General features: G+C 59.7%; 1 protein-coding gene across 5 annotated transcripts in view; it reads right to left on the bottom strand.

Moving 5' to 3' along the window:
• The window catches only part of TSHZ3 (teashirt zinc finger homeobox 3), a 129,634-nt gene extending 125,225 nt beyond the window's left edge, over positions 1-4,409 (bottom strand). For 2 of the 5 annotated variants that reach the window (XR_008425691.1, XR_008425690.1), the window contains exon 1: positions 1,967-2,850. Coding sequence is in view for 3 of the 5 variants with exons in the window: in XM_053914846.1 (XP_053770821.1) it covers positions 1,967-2,006 (40 nt within the window). In the remaining 2 variants the exon portion in view is untranslated. Of the gene's footprint in view, positions 1-1,966; positions 2,851-3,408; positions 3,713-3,941; positions 4,052-4,318 lie in introns of those variants that run through there. The other 3 variants (XM_053914846.1, XM_053914847.2, XM_053914845.2) reach the window with 3 other exon arrangements.
• Positions 4,410-21,997: the final 17,588 nt, after the last annotated feature.

Below are 21,997 nucleotides of genomic sequence, written 5' to 3'. Positions count from 1 at the left end.
TTTTATATAATGAATATTTCCTAACTAACCTGAGATTTCCTGGCTGGCTTTTTCAAAGGTACAGAAAGATTAGTGAACAGGTTGCTTTAAAAAGTGTACATTTCTTTCTTATCTAGTATTTTTAGCAGGAAGTTATCAAATAAGAATGTCCAATTGGCAAGGTGGGAGAGAGAAGATGAAGCAACCGCAGGGAGAATTCTGAAGCAAATGCAAGTTGTGATCACATATGGCTCATTTGACGGAGGCACACAGATACCTTAAAATGTGCATCCAAAGAGAAAAGAAAAAATCCCGGAGACTGGAAGAAGCCCAAGACACCCCTACTGCCCTGCTCTGTAAAGGAATCCTCCAAACTTTCAGAGTTTATTTGGGGCAGATAAGCTCTTTCTTGAGCTTGAAATTCAAAGTCGAGGTGATATGGTCAAGAAGCACCAGACAGGAGGTGACCAGAGAGGCAGGCCCCCGCCAGCCACTGCTGGGGTTCCAACGTCCTAACTGCGGGCAGCGCTGAGCGCAGAGAGCAGAACCTGCATTACACACGTCCCCAAGCAAGTCTGTTTTATTCTAAGATTTTCTTAAGACACTAACGGGAACATACATTTCCGGGAGAAGAAAGAGGAGCACCCCCTCCCTGTTCCCCTCAGTGAGGAGGTCAGAGTGCAGCCCGTGTGGGCCGCACAGCCGCAAGGCTGCACGTGGACGTGACCGTGGACGCCGCCCACCCCCTTACCACATGCGCCACACCTGCATCGAAGGAGGGCACCGGGCAACGGCCTGACCCTTCTGTCTGCCCGCCCTTGTTCCACCAAAGAGAAAGAACAGAGAAGAAGAGAAAGCGGAAGAAATGAACCTCCACGGAACCCTCGCCCAGGCAGCCTCTGAACCTCGGCCCGCTGAGTGTCACTCATGCCCAAACACACCGTCCACATGCGGTCCCCTCAGCAGGCGGCCCCAGGTCCCAAGGCTGCACTGACAGGGCCCAGTGACGTCACAGAGCTTGCCCTCACCAGTGCCAGTGACTTATTGATGTTTATTGGGAATGAATAGATCAAAGGCAGCAGCACGACAGGCGATCAATCAGTCATCAAATCAAGGGTGGCAAGGGGCCAGCACCCCTTCTTCCAGTCAACATGCCCCCAACTGACATTACTGCAAAATAACGTTATGTGTGTGGGTTTGGTTTAGTTTTCAATGATTCTTTTTCCAGAAAAGAAAAAAGAAAAAAAAAAAAAAAAACCTTAGTCTTAACAGGAGTTGACACTCCTGGCCATAAAAAAAAAGAAAGAAAGTATGCAGACGCGTCCCAGAACTAAGTGCTGGGTGCGACGAGGGTGCGAGAAGCCGAGCGCGGAGGGCGGGGGTGAGGGAAGCCAGCAGGGCGCCGGGAGCCCAGCACCCAGCACCGACCTGACAGCCAGCCATCTGACAATACCCAGACCCCGCGCGCTCTGCCTGCCGCCGCGGTGCCCGCTTTAGGCCCAACGAACGCCAGCTCGCCCGCGCCAGCCGCGAGGCCGCCGAACCGGGCTACTCTCTCCCCAGCTCACTGTTCGGCCAGGCAGACAGCAGGCAGCCCCCCGCCCCCAGTCCGGCCGAGGGAGGGCACAGAAGGTGTCCCGGGGAACTCGGGTGACCCCGCCTGCCCCCCACAGTAAGACGCAGAAGACGACTCCTTCCCATGCCCCCCGCGGCCGCGGAGCCGAGGAGGCAGGCACGGCCCGGATCCCGCGGTGCCCGAAGTGCGTGCGAGCAGGACGCGGGCGGAGCGCGGCGGGTGTCCGGGGCGGCGGGTCCGAGAGGCGGGCGCACGCACCCGGAGGGGGAGCAGCGACGAGCCTGTGCCCCGAGTTACTCTGCGCGGGCAGCGGAGCCCCGAGCCGGCGCGAGCGGGGTCGCCGCCCGCCGGAGCCCGGGGCGAGCAGAGGGAGAGGAGGAGGAGGAGAGGAGGAAGGGAAGCGGCTCGTACCTGCTGCGCGCCGGGGCGCCTGCTGCTTCCTCCTCGGCATGATGCTCCTCCGGCGACTGCCGCCGCCGCCGCCGCCGCTGCCGGGCTGAGAGGCGGGAGGGAGGGAGGGGCGGCGGGCCGCGGGGGGGCGAGGCGGGCGGCTCTCAGCCTCCCCCCCGGAGCGCGGCCGCCCGCAGGATGCTGCTGCGCCCCGGCTCTCCGAGTCCCCCCCGCTCCGCGCTCCGCCGCGATCCCGAACGTGCGGAGGGAAGGAGGAGGGCGGCGCGGGAGGCGCGGGAGGGAGGAGCGCGCGGGGGGGGGGGGGGGACCGCTCCGCCGGCGGATGGGAAGTTTGACAAATCGCTCCAGAGGCCGGAGGAGGAGGGGGCGGGGAGTTGCGGCGGCCCTGCCCCCCCCCCCCAGCCCGGTCCCCAGACGAGGTGCGCGGGGTTCGGGACCGGGGGGCGGGGAGACGGGGAGGCGGGCCCCCGGGTGGGAGGCGGCGCGCGGGACCCGCCCCGGCGGGTCGTGCCCGGCCCCCGCCCCCGGGCGGGTGGGGGGGTCAAGGCATGGGGGGCGCGCCGCCGCCGCCGCCGCCGCGGCCTGGGGCTCCGCGGTCCGGTCTTCTGCCCGCGGCGCGGCTGGAGCGGCGGCGTCGGCAACAGGCAAGCTTAAAGGAAAAGGAGATGATCGTGTCACTGGCCGCCCGCGGGGACGCCGCGCCCCCGCACCCGGCCCGGGGCCTCCCCAGGGCCCCCTCCCAGTCCGGGAAGGGGGCGCCGCCCCTCTGCCTCCGCCCCATGCGCGCCAGCGGGGGCGCGGCGCCCGCCCGGCCGACTCCGTCCCGGGGCGCTAGCTCCTCGCCCGCCCCCCTCCCGCCCCGGCCTCGCCCCCCCCCCCCGGCCGCCCCCGCAGCCCTGCCCGGGCCCTCGGCTCCCCAACCGCCGCGCCCGAAGCCCCCGGCTCCGTCTGGGTCCGGGCCCGCGCCCCTGGGGACGCCGAGGCCGAGGGCGGGGACGGGCGCCCTGAAGGGAGGAGGCGGCCGCGGGCCGGAGCGGGTGGGGGCGGCTCTCGGGCCCCGCGCCGCCCGGCTCCTCCCCCGGGACCCGCCGCCGCCACTTCCCCCCGTTTTCTTCTTCCCGGGCAAACTTTCCCGGGCCCGTCCCGGGGGTCGCAGTGGGAGGGGTGCCTGCAAGTTTCCTCCCCAGACTGCGGAGGTCGCGGTCCCCTGCCGCGCCCCCCACCCCGGGCGTCCGCGGGCCCGAGGGCGGGACGGGGGCGGGGAAAGGTACCGGGGCTCCCCAGCCCATCCCCCGCCCCGGGGCGCCCCGGAGTCCGGCCTGCGGGCCGCCCTGAGCGGAAGAAATTGATTATTGATTGGGCGGCCGGGGCGCCGAGCGGGCCGGGTCGGCGGGCCCTGCGCAGAGGCGCTGGCGGGGCCGCGGGCGGCGGCGCGGGCTCACCTGCGGGCGGCCGCGAGGGTGCGGGTGAGCCCCGGCGCCCGGGGACGACGCCCGGGCGGCGGCGGCCGAGTGGGAGCCGGAGCCGGAGCCCGAGCGGCGCATCGATGCGCTGCGGGCTCGATTGCGTCTCCCTGGGCAGCTCCGGGCCGCGAACGGGGCGGCCGCGCGGGGCCGGCTCCGGGCTCCGCCGGGCGGCGGCGGGGGCGCGGGCGCGGCCGCCGGGCTCTGGCCCCGGACTCGCCGCTGCCCCCGGGCGCGTGGGCGGGCGCTGCGGGGCTCCTGCGGGCCCGCGTCCGGCAGGCGGGGAGGGCCGGGCACTGGCCGCCCGAGCGCCCCGGGGCCGCGAGCCCGGCCTCGTCCTCCCGCCTTCCTTCCTCTTTCCTCCTCTAATTCCGACGTTTCTCTTTCAGTCTCTCGCCCCCCCGCCCCGTCCCCCCTGCTCCGTGTTTGTCCTTTGAGACTCTTTCCGCAAGTTTGTTCTCAAAGTTCACGGCGCGCTGCCTGTCCTCGTGGACCGAAGCCCGCGGGCTCACCTGGCGGTAAGAGCGACCCTGCCCGCCCCGGCCCGCCGTCCCCCCGCGTCCGAAGCCGCCTCCGCGCCCCGGCGGGCGGCAGCGCTCGGCGCGGCGGGGCGGGCGCCCCGGCCGGTGGCGGGTGGCCGGAGGGCGGCGGCCCGGAGCCGGCCGCGCGGGGCGGGCGCGGCGAGCGGGGGCCGCCTAAGGAGGCCGGAGCCACTGCCCCGCCAGGCCCGGGGCGCGCGGCCGCGGGGCGTGAAACGCTTCTTGCGAACGAGGAAACGGTGAGTCGGCGACCGCCGCCCGCGGCCTCCCGCGTCTGGTCTCGCCGCCCGGGCCTGCGCCTGGCGGAGCGCGGGCGCCGCGCGCGGGGTCGGCTCCCCACCCGGCCTCACCTTCCCCGCGCGCCGGCGGTGGCGGGTGCGATGCGCTGGGCGCCACGCGCGGAAGGCAGAGAGTTCGCGCGAATTCGTGTTTCCACCTCCTCCTTCCCTTCCCCGAGCCAAAGCCCGGTTCCTTCCGCCCCCTCCCCCTGCCGGCCGCGGCCGCGCTCGGGGCTCGGTGCCGCCCGCAGCCGTCGCCGGTCCAGGCCTCGCCCGCGCAGCTCCGGCGCTCGCCACCCGCCCTCTCGTCCGGCCGTCGGCGAGCCGCACGTCGCAGTCACGGCCCGGCGCGCACCGCGGGCTCCGCGGAGGCCACACTGAGGCCCTGCCTCCTGGTCCGCCCGCTCGGAGAGGCCCGAACCCCCCTCTCTGCGGCGCCCCTTTACCACACAGCACCCCCTTTCACATCGGGACCCCAACGCGGGATGAATTTTGCACGCCGTTCGGGGGATGGGGCCGATGAGGGGGCAGGGTCCCTGCATCCCGCCGAGGGCTCCGTCCTTTCCGCGGACCGGGTGTGGCTCCGGGGAACAGGAAGGACGGAGGCTCCCCGAACCCAGGAGCACAGCAGAGGCCCCGGGCGGCTACCTCCCAAAACTGGGCCGAGCTTGGGGCTGTGCGAGTCGCCAGGCAGGTCTCAAGCCAGAACTTGGCGAGGCTGTGCCTGGCTGCTGGGTGACAAGGCCTGAGTGGGGGGGTGGGGGGACCCCCAGCGAGAACCCCGGGCTCCACTTGGGAGGGCTGTGCACCTGTGACGCGCGCTATTCAGAGAAAGGGGGGCCCGAGTGTCCGTCCCCAGCGCCCTTCTCTGGACTGCTCACCTGGGCTGCCGGGCACCCTGCCTTTGCTTCGGGCTTCACCTGCCCCTACCCCCTTGCCTCCCCTGCACTGTCCCCAGTCCAAACATCAGCCACACCAGGCCAAAGGGCGTTTCCCGTCCTCTTCCCAAGGCCTGCAGAGGACAGGCGCAGGCAGCACCTCGGACGTCTGCTGGGTGGCGGTACCTGGCGTCCCACCTGACTTTCTTCCTACTGCAAACACTGCGCTTTCTGGGGCTCGGCGAGTTCCGCCCCTCGGAGCGACTGCACCAGCGGGTCAACGCCTGTGTGTCTGCTGGTCCCGCGCTTCCCGAGTGAGAAGGAGTCCAGGAAGGGGTCTCGGGCGAGCACTGAGGTCTTCGAGGTTCCAGAGACCACAGGCAGCGCCTGCTGGGCTCCTTCCCCCCGAGAAGCGGAGACCCGGCGGCTCCTGTGCGGACGGAGCGCGCCACACCCACAGCCTCACCGAGCTCAGGCCAGACGAGAGGACGGGACGGCCCTCACCTGCGGGGGGGGGGGGGGGGGGGGCGCGACATCTCTGTAGGGGGTGCCCGGTGCGGGAACGTTTTTACCCCACTGCGAAGCGTTACAGGTACCTGCGAAAAGCAGGCACAGCCTCCGAACCCCGCGCCCGAGCACTTGCCAACTTCTTAGCGCGCAAGTCACACACAAAGGAACCCCCCAAGGCCAGGTAGATGTTCCCACCTCTGGGAGGTGCCCTGTGTGTGGGAGTGATTTTTAAACCCCGGGGGAAAGTTGGAAAGGTGGGCTGAGGGGGCAGTGGAGCCACACAACTGGCCGCGGGGCGGCAAATGTCTGCAGCTGCTCCTCTGCGAACAGGTGCCCCCCCCAATCTGGGCGGCAATGTTCAGAGCCCAGAAAACTCCCAGAGGCCGTGGAAACAGCTCCTGAGCCCCAGGACCGCACCTTGGGCCGGGAAGGAGCCCTCTGCTCCCCGGAAGTGGGGCGCCGGGCGCCACGCAGTCTCTGTGCTGCTGTTTCAGACCAGGGGTTCGAGATCGGACCCCCGCACTGTGACCTGAAGGTGCCAGGTGCGGAGCCCCTTGACCAGGAGCCCCCAGGGAGTCCTGCCCTTGGCAAACCGAAGCCCCAGCCCGAGGAGATGAGAACGGGGGGAAGGAAAGGCAGGCAGGCCTGGCACCAGTGTGCGGTGCCCAGCGGGGTCCGGCAGAAACCCACCCTGCTTGGTGCCATGAAAGCGCAGCTCAGCCACCACCCGAAGGCACCCCAGGTTGGGTTTGAGGCAGGACGGAGGGCTGTAGGTGACAGCTGCCTGCCCCAAACGAAGCTGAACTGGCCAGCGAGGGAAAAGGAAAGGAGGCACGCACCACGCTCAAGGCTGCGGGTCTCGGAGAGGCAGCCAGGGCACCTGGACGCAGAGGCCTAAGCCCATACCTTGCGGTGCTGGGGGTGGGGGTGGGGGTTCTCTATGCCCTTAGGGTGGCGCAGGCCACCTTGAAGGACAAGTTACACTGGGTAGTACTGTTGGGAGCCTGCACCCCATTTCAAGGTGTGAGGGCACCGGCCTGGCTGTGAGCCTTTGGGGAGCCCAGTGCCTGCAGGGAGGACCAGGTGCTGCCCTGCCTGCACCCACCCGGAGTGCGGGCCCTTGGTCTGCCCTCTGCACACCCCTCCCTGGGCACACCGTCTGCGCTGGGGAAGAGGAGCGCCCTGGCTCAGGGGAGCTGACTGCTGCCACCTGGACCCCACCTTAGCCCAGGCACTCAGGATTTGAGCCCTTGCTACGTACGCCCTTGGCGGAGGTAAACTGTTAAAAGTGCATTTGCACAGTAGGGAAATTTGTTTCTCTTTTTCTGGTAGTTTTGTTTTAACAAGCCAGATATTTTGTCTGTAAATTCTCCCAAGAACTTTTACAGCTTCACATGAAATAAACCTTTGAAAATCAGTCGCATATTAGTGTCACTTCTGTAGGGCCCCCCGGGAGGGGGGCGCTGCACCCCGGGAGTGCCAGGTCGTGCGCTGGGGACGGAAAGCAATCTCTGGAGGAGGGCAGGGGCTGCTCTGGGCCCTGGGTCGAGAACTGGCGTAGGGATGACAGCACCTTCCCACTTCCCCAACACGCGGGCACACTCGCTCCTCCCCTGCCCTTCCCTCCACTGGGCAGCTTCCTACTTTGTAAGCTTTGGTTGTTGAGGGCACGGAGGTTGGCCCAACTTTGCTCATTTGCTCACTGTATGTTGGCCATTCCTACTAGAACCACTTGACTCAAAGAAAGTGATCTTCCAGGCCAGCCATGATGCCCAGGGTGGCTGGGTTGGGGCGGGGCCAGGTGGCCTGGCTGGCCCTGAACTGGAAGCCGACTCCGTCAAGGCCCCTAGGAAGCCGGCGGTAGGTCCTCCTCCCCCACACTCCATTTTTTCTGACTCAGACTTTCTAAGCAGTTATAAACATATTAAAAACTATACACCCAACGGGGGGCACGGGTGTTCCGAGGGACCCCTTCTCCCCCATGCCCCTCTCCTGGACGGGTCTTTCTAGCTGGGATCCCTCCCCTGCCCCCAGGCTTCCTGTTCTCTCCCTGCATTCTCAGATTTGGGAGCCCGGCTTAGTCTCTGTTCTTCTTTCTTCAGTAATTCTGTTTCAAGCTCAATCATTTACCAAACTTTCAAAAAAATGTTTAAGGAGACCGAAGATTAAATAAAGACAATATTAGTCTCTGTGTTTCCATCGGAGGTGTACAGACACACAGTCTGTTTGGAGCCTGCAGTTACCGGCAAACACGCTTTTGTCAAATCTCACGTGTCGACTTGAGTTGTGGGGTGAGTTTCCAGAATTACTTGCTGCAGCAAGGTGTGTTTTTTCCCACTCTGAGTGAAATGGATTTTTGGAAACCATTTGGGCAGAGCTATAAAAAAAAAAAAAATCCCAAACCCAAAGCTAAACTGAGACAGCCGCGGTAGGTGGGGCTCTGCCTGGCAGCAGCACCGAAAGGCAGCAGGGGTGGCCGACCCTCCTGGGCAGGGACTAGGGTGGCGGCGCCGGCTTGTGTGTGAAGGGATGCGCGAGCAGCCCGATGAGGGGCCGGCTGCTCGGATGCAGGAACCTGGAGAAGCGTGAGGTCCTCGCAGAGCAGACAGCCCAGCTCTGCTCACCGGTGACCTCAGTAACGAGCCAGGGAATTTGCGAGACAAGGGAGAAGCAGGGAGAATCTCTCTTCCTTTCTCTGTCCCCTACACCACTCTCCTTTTCTATCCTACACATTACGGTTCTGTGTTCGTCCCCGAATTTCCAGACAGAAAAGCACGCACAGTTCCCAGTTGGGCAGGTACTAGAAGAGAAGGACTCTGGGTGAGGACCTCATTCCTTGTCATTTATTCCTGGAAACAGGATGCCTACCCCTTGTGTTCCAGGCTGGGCGAGCGGGGCGCTCGGGGACGTGGCGGTCAGAGGGTCGCATTCTTTGTGCGCAGCCTCTGATCCCCAGCTCAGATGGCCCCAAGGTTTTTCTCCTCCTCAGAACAGCTCCGAACTCTTCCTTCGCTCTCCCTCTTGTCTTTCTACCACTTCTTCCTTCCTCCTCCTCTCTTTCTGGTCCCTTGTGTTTTCTACCACCCCCTCTCCAATCCCCACACGAATTCACGAAGGTTTTTCATTTCGCGGGCACCAAGTGCTCACCCCAGAGAGGTCGAGTCCTCCTGGGACCATGCGGGACTCCAAACCTGCCCTGACCGCGAGGGGAACGAGTAGTTTTAGTTGCTCTCGCTTTTTTTTTGGGGGGGGGGGAGGGGGAAGGGGGTCAAAAACAGGTTGACACTTGGTTTAAAATAAAAGAACCTGTTAAGAAGTTTCGAAGCTGCCAATAAAGCCCTTTAAGTGGCCTGTGATGCAGTGCCTGGAGTTGCGGCGATGGCATTGGTAAATGACTCTAATGCCCAAAGAAAAATATTACAAATGCCGGTGTCTCGGCCACCAATCGGGCGCCGCTCTCCGCGCGGGCGCCGGCTCCTCTCTGGCGCGAGGGCACCCGCATTTGCATGATAAATTGACCAGACCGGCGGCGGCCAATGAAATATTCAAATGAGTCCGCCGGGTAGGGGTGGAGTCCCCGGGGCTCCGCTCTGGGCCGGGAGGCAGCCGGCGGTACCACCTCCCTTCCGCGCCCTCTAGAGGCGGGACAGCAGGGCGGCCGCCCCGGGGACGCGGGGGAAGCCGGGGCCGGGAGGCGGCGGGGGGCCGGGGAGCTGAGCCTGCGCGCGTCCCGCAGCTGGAAGTGTTGACGGATGGCAGAGGCAGGTGGTGACACCGAGGGAGGGTTTAAGGAGGGCTCTGCCTCTCGGCCAACTCCCGTCCCGGGCCCCACCGCTCAGAGAGAGCAGCGTGCTCCTTGGCCTGAACCCTGGACCCTGCCCACCCTCCCCAAAGCCCCGCGACACTGAAGCTCTGGAGTGGGCCGATTCGGCCCGCCCTGCACAGAGCACTGTGCACCCCGGCGGGCCGCAGGCCAGGCAGCTGGGAGCTAGGACTGGGCTGGGGCGCCCCAGGGCCTGCACCCTGGAACAGCCACACAGGAGCGCCTCCCCTGGGAGAACCGGACGGGAGGAGGCGCCCCGCCCTCAAGGCAGGAGTGGAACAAGGCCGGCAGGGAGGGGTGTGCGAGCCGCAGCCATCCGGCTGTAGACGCCCAGCCCTGAGAGGTGAGGAAATAAGGATCTGGGAAGGGGCTGCCCTCCGGCCTCCCCAGAAAGGGGCGTCCACAGGCACCAGGGGAGCTGGCCTCCTGGCGTGGCTCCTGCTGTAGCTTAGGACTCAGCCAGGATTTTTGCACAGGATACTGGGTCGGACCCACGGACACCTCTCGTCTATTAAGCACCGCCCCCCCCCCCGCACTCCCCCACCATCCCGCGCCAGGCACCCTGGGGCCCTCCCTGGCCCTGCAGGCTTATTTGCAAGTATTCTGAGTCGTTGGAAGCACAGTGTCTTTCTTCTCTGTGGAGTGGTGAGCACCTCCCTCCTCCGTTCCATAGGACTCAGAGTCAGGTCTCAGCTAACGCTGCCGGGAGTGCTCGAGTGCCTCCCCCCTTCCCCACCCATGCTCCCCACCCCGGTCTGTAGGGTGGTCCCGCTGCAGGCTAGTCTGAGCTGCAGCCCAAGGGCCCTCTGGGCAGCGCTGTCCTCTGCAGCCACACTCCCCTGGCTCAGTCATCTGGTTGGAGCGGGGGGCGGGGGGGGGGGGGGGGGGTCTCAGAGCAATGCCCAGGGTCCTAAGGAACTGTTTGGAAACACAGAAAAAGGTGGTAGGTAATGAATACAAATTTGACAGAGTGAATTTTGACGTTTGATCACCTTACAGATATTATCAATGCCTTCAAAATATGTTGTCCAAATAGGGGAATTAATTCTTAAGAAGACTTTTGTATTGCAAGGTTTTCCAGAATGTTTTGTTGGCTGAAGAGAAGGTGCCCTGGCCTGGCATGCCCTTGGGAACAGCTAGTGACAGGGGTCAGTCCCGCCTGTGTGAGAGCCTGGGGACCGGGCTCCCACCCAGAGAAGGCCTGCAGCTGGCAGCCGTGCAGGCAGGGAAGGGAGCCCTGCCTGGCAGGGAGGCAGCCCACAAGCCCTCCTTCCTCCTCCTCAGGCCTCACCTGTCGGCCAGGAAAAATGAGACTTGAAAATGGGCCAGAGTCATCCTCTACTGATGAAATTTGTCAAGGAGTCACTGCCATCTCAAATGTCCAGAAATGCAAGCTGCTCTCTCGAGGACGGTCCTATCTGGGGCACGTCAGACAGGAAGACAGGGAAGGTGAGAGTGTAGAGGGCGGACTGCCCAGCCTCAGCCCGCCCGTCCTACCACGAGACCAGGCACTAAGCACGGGGACTGTAGCCAGTCCATTTCTCTAGGAAGAGCAGTGCCCATCTGCTGCCCAGAAGGGTCGAGCACACGGGGGTCTGCTGCGGACGTGTGCGTGGGCACACTGCAGGTGAGCGCGCGTTCTGACCCCGTGATGAGGGCCGAACTGGTGGCCCGTGGCGCCCCACGCAACCTGGAGCCGACTGCCCCTATTCTTCGAGCCTCGTCTCCACCTCCTCCTCTTAAACCCTGAGCAGGGACTCTGTGTGGAAGAAAACCCTCTACCGAAGTTAGAGATGCCTTTGGAAGGCTTTGCTTCTTTGTGCTCCCTGCTGGGGGTTTTCAGCGTCAGGCCGGCTTTGAAAGAGCAACGTGTGAACCAGCTGTGTGCCCTCCGGCCGGTCACCACAGAGCCACCGTGCAGGGGCAAGTGAGGCTCCCTGGAGATGGTGGGCGCTGGTGCTTCGGTGAAGAGCTTGACACATGGCACACAGTCCTCCAATCCATGGTGACCTCTCCTCCAGCCACAGGGTCAGACCTCCCTGAAGACAGAGGCTTATCAATGGGGTGAGGTTGGACGAACCCGAGAGGACGCAGGCAGGTGTCGGGAGCAGGGTGTAGAAAGGGGTGAGTTGCTAAAGGCGGGGCAGGGCGCTGGCCTCGAGACCTGGCGGGGAGGGGGAGTGTGGGCGTTTGCAGGGCCAGTGAGGCACACCCTCGAGGCCTTTCTGGGAGCTAATTAGAGGGAGGGGCACAGCGGACAGGCTCCCTGATAGTCCCATCTCTCCTGTTAGCAGAGACTGGAGTCTGCACCATCCAGGTCAGATGGAAAACAGGAGCCTGGAAATATGACACTCTCATTGATTTGCTCTCTTTGCCATCGTTACTGGTGAGAGGAAGAAATGTGACTTCGAAATTGCAATTAGGAGCCAGCCTGCTAAGGGTGCCTTGCTTGAGCACGGAGCTGGGCGGACCACAGGCCTGCCTGCGTTCCTGCTGAGGCCGGTCCCCCACAGGAACTGCCCGTACACCCTCCGACCACACTGCCCCCGCGTTTTGGTTGGGTCTTTGAAAAGATGGCAGTTTCCCCAATGTTTTAAAAGTATTAACTTCCTTTCAAACATTCTTTAACCTTTAATGTTTTGTAACTTGATGAAAAGGTCATTTTGTTCTGAGGATGCTGCTCTTTCGTAATTGTTCAGCTATTGGGGCGAATCCCATCCGAATCCTGAATCTCTAAGGAGACCCAAACCCCTACACACACGTGCACACGTGTGCATTCGCGGACACACAGGCACACGTGCCACCGGTCTCTGGGACGCGGGGCGACTGGAAGTGGGCGTGCAGTTGCCTGGAGAGCAGCACCACCATGAGCACACACTGCAAGAGCAGACTGCGGGTTTCGGGTGCTCACGAAGGCACCCACCCCCGCCCCACCCCGTACACACAGTTATGCGTGTCCCACGGATGCTTGTGTATCTGCGCACACAGACCACAGGGCCCCGGCTCGACAGCAGCGTCACCAGCAGCGTCACAGAGTCACTCCCTTTTCTGAACAGTTTGCCAAACCCTTGACGGTAACCGTTCGCGACGCCATGCACGTGTTCCGGATTTCGTTTTAAAGTTTAGCCAATTCCCAGTTTAACAGTTCACTGCTGTCCCCACAACAAACGGCCCCAGCAGCCTGGGATGTTCCAGAGGCCCGACCGTCCGTCCCTCCGTCCGCCTGCTTCCACAGCACCAGCCCCTCAGCTGCGGCGGAAACAGACGTCAGGGCGTGTCAGAGTCACACATAACACGGAGAGCGTGGACTCAGGTAGGAGCGTGGGGGACTGTCTACAAGGAAACTGCGCAGAGCGCCCGCCAGGCCCCCCGCGTGTGTCTCCCTTCCCGGGAGGCGGGAGGCGTGGACGGTGGTCTGCGGCTTCGGGCTGCGATGGCTGCGTGTCTGAGACAGAGGTCCTCGGCCGTGAGGGGCAGCCCGCCCCCCCACCCCGTCAGACTTACCTGAGGGACACGTCTGGTCTAAACTGAACGAGTCAGCGTAAGAGCGCTGGGTGCCTTTAACACTCACACCAAGCCTCAGAGAGGGGCTGATATTTCTCAAGGACACAACTTTTACTTAAACACATACACTTTAGAAGGCCTGTGGCTGGAATATATGGCAATAAAGTGAACCAAGGCTGGCGACTACCTGGGTGGTCTGCCTGGGGCCCTGAGCCTTGGCCCCACCCAGGCCTCGCCCCTAGGTCCTACATGACGCAGGGCAGGGTGCCCCCCCAACCGGGAGCAGCGTGGTGGCCGTGCCCTCAGGAACAGAAGTGAGGCCACAGGCCCTGCTCCCCCGCCTGTGTCCCCCAGCCTGCTGGGCTTCCACCTCAGAGGCCATTTCTGAGGCCCCTTCACATCTCAACCACCCTGGCAACACGCTGGATCAGAACTTGGCCAGAGAGCCCTGGAAGAAAACAGAAAGGGACCCTCCCTCCTGGGAGCACACCCGTGCCCCTTCTTCCCCCACAGGCAACATCTCCTAAGCTCTTAGGGTCCCCAGGAGACTGGCAGCCGCGGGAGCCGTGGGCAGCGGCAGCTGGCCCCGGGCTCACCCCCGACCCTGCCTCCAAGGCCTCCTTTCCTCTGACTTCGCACTGAGCTGACAGCAGCCTGCGACGGCTCACCCCTGTCACTGCGACTGTTTTTTCCCAGGGAGCCGAAGCAGCAGCCCCACCCAGGCCCCCGGCGTCTCCTCTATCACGAGCCTTTCCTTGTCTCCCCTCCCCAGCTCTAATGAATGCACTCCCAAATTTTTTTTAAAAAAAGGAAAGAAAGAAAGAAAATAAAACAGAAGGGACCAACTAAATATATCACTCAGCATTCTGTGGCAAACATGTATTTTTTAATAAAACACTTTCCTAACCAGAGTAATCCCTTGTGGTGCAAATCCTCATTTATAAGAAATCTCCCAAAGGGAGTGAAGGAGAAGAGGCCTTATGAAGAAAAGAGACAAAAAGGGCTGGACGTGTTTCCAAAAATCTCACAACAGATACTTATTCTGAGGTTGACCGATATTTTAAAGACAAAAATCTTTCTTTCAAATGTCTTACAATTCTTTCCTGTACTTTTGATAACTCCCCCGCCCCCCGACCATGACCACGGAGTCGCGTGTCCCAGTCTGGCATGTTTCGTAAGCATGACGCTGACGCGAGCACACGAGGGTCTCCAAGTGCAGCCCCCCGGCTGGTCCCCCCTCCTCTGGCTTTGTGACTGGCCCCTTCCTTCCATCACAGCTGTGGCAGCAGCTGCAGCACAGGGCCCGGTGAGGGCCGAGTGTGGGGCCAGAGCCCAGGAGAGGGTTTGCCCCTGGAAGTGGCGGTCTGATGGGACGTTTGTGTTCGTGAGGCTGACAGTCCCCATGTTTGAAAACCGTAAAAGCGATCGCTAAGGTTTGCTGGGGGTTCGCTCCACACCAGCGACACACTGAGGAGTTCAGGTGTGTCACCTAATCCACACAGTATTCGTGACATGGAGGGTCCTCACCCCATCCTGCAGAGGAGAGAGGTGAGCCCTGGGGAGCTGAAGGAACATGCTCAGGGCCTCATGGCTGTTAGGAGGAGCAGAACTTGAATGTGACCTCAGGTGTGTCGGCCCCACACGCAGCCCCTGCCCTCCACACAAGGTCACGGATGCCACGCACCCTGCGTTTCTCTTCTTGGTGTGCTGCGCGACACAGGCGCTGTGTCCCCAGGCGAACCCCGTGTCAGTCCCGGGCCCGGCAGGAAGAGGGGCTCCCTCCCGTGGCGATCACTCTGGGAGGGACTCCTCAGGAGGCTGATGCAGGGGCGCAGGGAAGCACAGGAGAAGACAAACTGGACCTTCACGACCGCGAGGCCCAACACCAGCGGGAGAGCAACCGGGCACTGGAAGCCAGAGGAGTGTGGTGAGGGGCATCTTCTGAGCTGCGCCCTTCAGAAGACCCCCAGAGAGGCGACAGGGGATGACACCTCTTCTCTTCACCCAGCCTCCTGCAGGACTCCACTTGGATACAGCCCACCAGGAGCTGCTGGCAGAGGCACTCAGGCCCGCCTCCGCCCCTACCCTTCACCCCGCCCCCAAGGGCCAGCACAGGGGCAGCCGTGAGGGAAGCTGCCCTAACTCTCCCAGGCCCCCAGGCTGAGCCAGCTGGGTGCTAGGAACCAGTCCATGCTCCATTGCTGCCCTCAGCAGGAGTCCCGGGGCCGTAGAGGAGAGGTCCAGTTGGCTGAGGACTAAGGGACCCACAGGTCCACGCTACAGAGAACGCATGTTCAGAAAGAAAGCTGGGGTTTGTCATGTGACGTGTGCCTCAGAGGGGCACAGCTGGACCACCGCCGCTGGCACCACTCAGACAGACTCCTTACCTGAGAGGGGACACGCAGGAGTCTTTTATCAGAAGCTTACTCAACAAAAGTAGTTGAAAACAGAGCAGAAAGAGAGGTCACGTGCCATGTCCTGGTTTGGTGGCTCGCCTCCCCTGCCGGTCTCAGGGCTGTTCCCTGCAGTCACGCTGACGGCGTGCGCAGCGGGGAGCTTCGAAGTTCTGACTGAGCGCTGGCCCGGTGCTTGCCGGGTTATAGTAATAGAGTCTTTGGCAAACAGGTTTGGATGTCTGCGTAATTTTCCATTGCGCAGGTGTAACAGAGTTAATATTACGTGCTACTGTTTAGGTGGTTAGGTTATTTTCTGGTTTTCATTCATATTAGAGAATGCTACAATTAATAACTTTTATGTAAAGAATTTTCTCACATTTCAGGACGATACAGAAAAAAATGAAATGACTAGGTCAAAGGTGTAGCCCCTTGTTTACCTCGTCGGCAGAGTTCCTCGCACAAAGCCGGCCCCAGCACGCGCGACCTCAGCCACGTCTGTAGGGAGCGCGCCTGTGAGGCCCCTCTGAGGACTGCCCTCCAGGACCGCGCTCGAGTCAGCGCGGCCACGCAGGCGAGTCCAAATTTTACGGCAGCCACAATTTTTAAAAGAAAAAAGAAGATGAAATCAGATCTAATATTTAACGACTTACATCCAAAATTCTCATTTCAACATGTAATCAAGAGAAAGGTGATTAATGATGCACTTTGCATTCTTCATCCACGTAAACCTCTGGAAGCCGGGGTGTGATTGACCCACACAACACCCTCAGTTCAGACCGGCTGCACCCCAAGTGCTCAGTGGCTGCAAGAGTGGAAACAGCTTCTCTGCTGGACCGTGTGGGTCCGGAGCAGGACCTACCAGAGACGTCCGCCACCCAGAGAAACGCGTGTTCCTTTCTGGACAAGCGTTCCCTGTAGCGCCCCGCCCAGCTGGCTGTGCTGCCCCCTCACCCCACACTGGCCTGTGAGGGGGCAGGGGCCGGGTGTGCCATGGCTTCTGTACCCGGGCATTTTAACCCCTTGCCCTCGTCCCCGCCCTGCTGCTGACAAATCGCAGCCGCCCCCGTCCCTGCTTGTTTTGGACTCACTCATTCAGAAAGATTTATTGAGCACTTCCTAGATGTGAAGCCCTGTGCCCGAGCCGAGGGATGCAGGTGAACAAACAGACTTTTCTCGTGAATTAATTACAGAACTTGTCAGTGTTCCTAGGGTCCGGTGGGGAGACCACCTGCAATCAACAAGTATGTCATGTAGACTGTGATAAGTGCCGTGAAGGAAACGCACATTTAAAAAATGCTAACCCGTGGGTCACGGCCCCAGGGGCTTGGCCCTGGGGGGTCGGTAGAGGCTGTGCAGCCCCCGGCCAGGCTTCTGGGCGAACCCTGATGTAGCAACAAGCGCCGCATGAGAAGACCGCGGGGCCCCTTCTGGCCCCCGTGCCCATCAGCTACATTGAGAGTTTCTGGGATGACAGCAGTGGGGGCCGGTCCCTACACCAGTGACTCAGTTCATCTATCGATAGTCATTTTATCCTCTCCAAACCCAAAACCCAGCTGAGGCCGGTGGGAACACGGACAGTAATGAAGAAGCGGAAAGCAGCTCACCCCTTTATTCATCCAGCCACAGGGCAGCTCTTGTTGGGCCACCCATGGGACCCTGGGTGTTGCTGTGAACACCCAGAACAGCAGGGCCAGCGTTCTTTGGCTGGACTGGGCGCCCTTTCCCAGAGCAGATAACAATGTCAAGAAGAGGAAAATCAAATGCTAACACAACTCCTTTCCTGGTTCCTAACATGATGGGGCTCACCGTGGCTGAGGCCTTGTGTCAGTGGCTGTGCTGGGGCGCAGGCGCCCTGGAGGGACGCAATCCCGTGAGCTTTCAGGCCTGGTCGATCAATCAGCAAGAGGCAGCAACAAGCCTGCTGGGCGGAGGGGCTGGGTCCAAGGGGCAGAGTGTGAGTCCTCGCCTACCCTGGGCCTGGACGGGACCCTCCCTTTGGTCTGAAGCCTCAGGGGACAGGGTAATTTCAGCCGCACTTGATGGAACCTATGCATCACTGTCTTCCCCACCAGCTCTCAAATTAAACTCTGATGTATAAAGTTAAACAAAAATGAGATAAAAATTGGCAGAGGTTGAAGAGGGTCAAAGTAGTCAAAACACAAGGTAGACTATTGCTCCCTTTGATTTATGTTATTCTGCACACATAGAAAAAAATAAAATCACAAATCTCCCCGAGATGTTTTCACTGAGAACGAGGCATCACTGATTTATTTGCAATAGACCCCCAGGTTTCTCGCCTGGGGAGGGGTGCTGTAGCTGACGATGGGACCTCAAAAGTGCGCTGAGATGATGGGCAAGCGTTTGCAAAATTAGCATCCTTAGGTGGCAGCAGCCTTGACGAGGCTCCCCAGGGGTTCCTGACGTCACAGCCTGAGGGGTCTTATTTAATCCTCACAAGCCCTCAAGGGGTGCAGCACTCAGAACTTATCACCACCCCCCACCCCCGGACAGCTGAGAAAACTGAGGCTTACAGAAACGGCGTGTTTCAGCAAATATCGTCGTGCCCATAAGAGCCGGGACACGGACGTGAGGAAGACAAAGGCCCCTCCTGCAGACCGCACCTGCAGAGAGGACACCATCAAGTGCAATGACTGAAGACACAGTGTGCTGGAGGGCGGAGCGAGCTGCAGCGAAGGAAACGAAGCAGGCCTGGGGGACGACGGGGTGGGGCACGGAGAGCCGACCGAGGGCCGGCACCAGGGCAGCTCCAGGAGGAGGCCAGTGAGCGGGCAGTGGTAACTGTCTGGGCTTCAGCCAGGGTGGGGGGTAGCGGCGGGGGAGGAGCCAAGATCTGTTTTGAGGGTGAAGAGTCTAAGAGGGTCCCTGGCTTCTCCGGTGCCCCGTGCACAGTGGCACCTACAGCTGCACCCAGACATCTCGGCACCAAGTCCCAGAGGGGCGGGACAGCACCGCCAGGAAGGGGGCGTTCTGGAAAGGAGGGTACATGGTCTGGGAGTGTGTGTATGAGAGGGAGACAGACAGACAGACAGACAGACAGACAGAGACAGAGAGAGAGAGCGCTGTGACACGTTACTGTCTACGGCCTTATTTTTTTCCAATTAATTGGAGAAGTCCGCTCCCAGCCAGCCTGCCTCCGTTCTTTCCTGAGGCCTCCCGTCCGGCTCTGTCTCTGCCGCTCTGTTGCAACCACTCCCCCCAGGCCCTCCCCGCTGTCTTTGCTGCCCAGCCTGTGGCCCACACGTCAGAGCCGCCCTGAGACAGAGGGACCAGACCTCCGAGCTTTCTGACATGGTGGCATCTCGGGGTACTGGAAGCCTAGCTGCCTGGCACTCTGGGATGGATTTCTACTCATATGCAGCCTCTGTGGGCAGAGGCCAGGATGAGGTTTGAGGGGATGTGAAGAGCCGTCTTCGATCTGTGTCCTGCACAGCCCCCCCTCCCCCCCACACCCCATGGCTGGTGCACAAGCCCAGCAGCTTTCCGACAGTGTGCTTGTGATGGGACCACCCCTCAAACTAACAAGTGACGGCAACGACAGCACAGGGAGGAAAGAAGGGCGCCCAGCAGACACAAAACTCAATAGCATGACACCGCACGGAGGGAAGACGGGTAGGAGAGAGCTGGAGACCTGCGCTGCAGGCCAGCCTGCCAGGCGGAGCCACAGGGGAGCTCTGCAGACACCACACGAGTAGGGGGAGGTCACTGTGGGGAACATGTGGGCCCCACCCACAGGCCGTGACTTCCTCCTCCCTGCTTTTGGAAGATAGGAAGATGACCCAGCTGAGGGATGTGTGAATGCGAACCTAAACTGGGGGGTTTGAGGAAAGTGTTTCATTAAACATAGACCCCAACTTCCCCTCCTGCCTGGCTCACAGAGCAGAAGCGGGTCAGGAGGTCACCTTTCTTTACACTGTCCAAATCCCACATGGCTCCGGGTGCCCCCTGTCACAGTCAGGATGCCGCACAGGGCCGTCACCCTCCCCAACACACTGCCTCGTGTCTTCCCTTCACACACGTTCCCTCCTCCCGGCCCCGGCTCCAGGAACACCGAGCAGTTCTCCATCACTGTGTGTGCCTCGTTCTGAGTCACGGAAGTGGAACCGGGCAGTATGTAACCTTTGGAGACTGGCTTCTTCCACCTGGCATGAAGCCTCCAAGAGTCACCCAGACTGTTACATTTATCAATGTTTGTTTCTCTCTGTTGCCGAGTGGTGCTCCATTGTATGGATATACCACCGTGCCTTTCCCATTTGTCCTTTGAAGGACATTAGGGCTTTTTCCCAGTTTGGCAATTATGAATAATGCCGCAACAAATGTTTGTAGGTAGGTTCTGGTGTAAAGATAGATTTTTGTTTCTCCTGGGTAAAACACTCCTGACCCATCGCTCCAGCACCCGTGCTTGAGGGTTCTGAGAAGCAAGCGGCGTCCTGCCTCCCGCCCTCTGCAGCACCTTACTTTCCTGCGGATCACCCCAGTTATACATCAGAGAATGAGCAACTTCCTTCTGCTGCCCCAGACCGTGGGTCCCCTTGTCAGCCACCACACACCTGCCCAGATTTTTAAACAATATTGGTTTACTCTGTTCTAAGCATATAAAGGAATACATATTTGTAATAGAGACCTTAGAAGATTAAAAATTTAACTAATTTCATCTGGCTCTCCTGGACTTCCAGCCAAGATGGAGGCATAGGTAAATACACTGTGCCTCCTCGCACAACCAAAAGAAGGACAACAACTAATTTAAAACAAAAAATAACCAGCACTTCCAGAAAACTGAACTGTGTAGAAGTCCGACAACCAAGAAGTTAAAGAAGAAACATTCATCCAGACCTGTAGGAGGGGCAGAGATGCCCAGCCAAGCAGGAGAGGACTCGCGGCAAGGCGGAGGCTGGAGGAGCGGGTAGTCCCACATTTGCATGCAGATAAACCGGGTGGAACAACTGGGGAGCGAGACAGACAGCACAACCCAGGGTCCCAGCATGGGGAAATAAAGCCTCAGAACCTCTGGCTATAAAAATCTGTGGGGGTTGTGGTGGCAGGAAAACTCCCAGCCTCACAGGAAAGTTCCTTAGAGACCCATGGGGTCCTAGAATGTACACAAACCCACCCACCTGAGAATCGGCACCAGAAGGGCCCAATTTGTTTGCTGGTGGCAGGGGAAGTGACTGAAAGCCGGCTGACAGCTGAGCAAGCAGTATTGTTCCCTCTCAGACCCCTCCCCCACATACAGCATCACAGCGCAATGATGTGGGTGGCCCCGCCCTGGTGAACACCCAAGGCTCCGCCCCTTACTATATAACAGGCACACCGAGACAAAAAAAAAAAAAGGCCCAAATGAAAGAACAGATCAAAGCTCCAGAAAAAAATACAACTAAGCAACAAAGAGATAGCCAACCTATCAGATGCACAGTTCAAAACACTGGTAATCAGGATGCTCACAGAAATGACTGAGTATGGTCACAAAATAGAGGAAAAAGTGATGACTATGCAAAGTGAAATAAAGGAAAATGTACAGGGAACCAACAGTGACGGGAAGGAAACCAGGACTGAAATCAATGGTTTGGACCAGAAGGAAGAAATAAAGATTCAACCAGAACAGAATGAAGAAACAAGAAGTCAAAAGCATGAGGAGAGGCTTAGGAACTTCCAGAACATCTTTAAATGTTCCAATATCCAAATCATTGGGGTGCCAGAAGGAGAAGAGGAAGAGCAAGAAATTGAACACATATCTGAAAACATAATGAAGGAGAACTTCCCTAATCTGGCAAAGGAAATAGACTTCCAGGAAGCCCAGGAAGCTCAGAGACTCCCAAAGAAGTTGGATGCAAGGAAGCGCACACCAAGGCACATCATAATTACATTACTCAAGATTAAAGATAAGGAGAGAATCTTAAAAGCATCAAGAGAAAAGGACACAGTTACCTACAAAGGAGTTCCCATAAGACCGTCAGCTGATTTCTCAAAAGAAACCTTGCAGGCAAGAAGGGGCTGGCAAGAAGTATTCCAAGTCATGAAAGCCAAGGACCTACATCCAAGATCATTCTATGCAGAAAAGCTATCATTTAGAATAGAAAGGCAGATAAAGTGCTTCCTAGATAAGGTCAAGTTAAAGGAGCTGACCATCACCAACTCCTTATTATATGAAATGTTAAAGGAACTTATCTAAGAAAAAGAAGATGATCAAAAATATGAACAGTAAAACGACAACAAACACAACTATCAACAACTGGACCTAAAACAAAGACAAACTAAGCAAACGACTAAAATAGGAACAGAATCACAGAAATGGAGGTCTCATGGAGGGTTATCAGTGGGGAGGGGAAGGGGGGATGGGAGAAAAGGTACAGGGAATCAGAAGCATAAATGGTTGGTACAAAATAGACAGGGGGAGGTTAAGAACAGTATAGGAAATGGAGAAGCCGAAGAACTTGTATGTACGGCCCATGGACATGAACTAAGGGGGGAATGCTGGTAGAAGAGGGGGCGCGGGGTGGAGGGGAATAAAGGGGGAAAAAATTGGCACAACTGTAGTAGCCTAATCAATAAAATATATTTAAAAACTAATTTCAGCTGTAATTCTTCCAGAGAAAATATATCGATATATTTGCATCCTATTTTT

Source organism: Desmodus rotundus, chromosome 12, assembly GCF_022682495.2.
Source record: "Desmodus rotundus isolate HL8 chromosome 12, HLdesRot8A.1, whole genome shotgun sequence".
Classification (NCBI taxonomy): domain Eukaryota; kingdom Metazoa; phylum Chordata; class Mammalia; order Chiroptera; family Phyllostomidae; genus Desmodus; species Desmodus rotundus.
The sequence above is the reverse complement of the archived record's forward strand: the minus strand, read 5'-3'. Positions and strand labels throughout refer to the sequence as shown.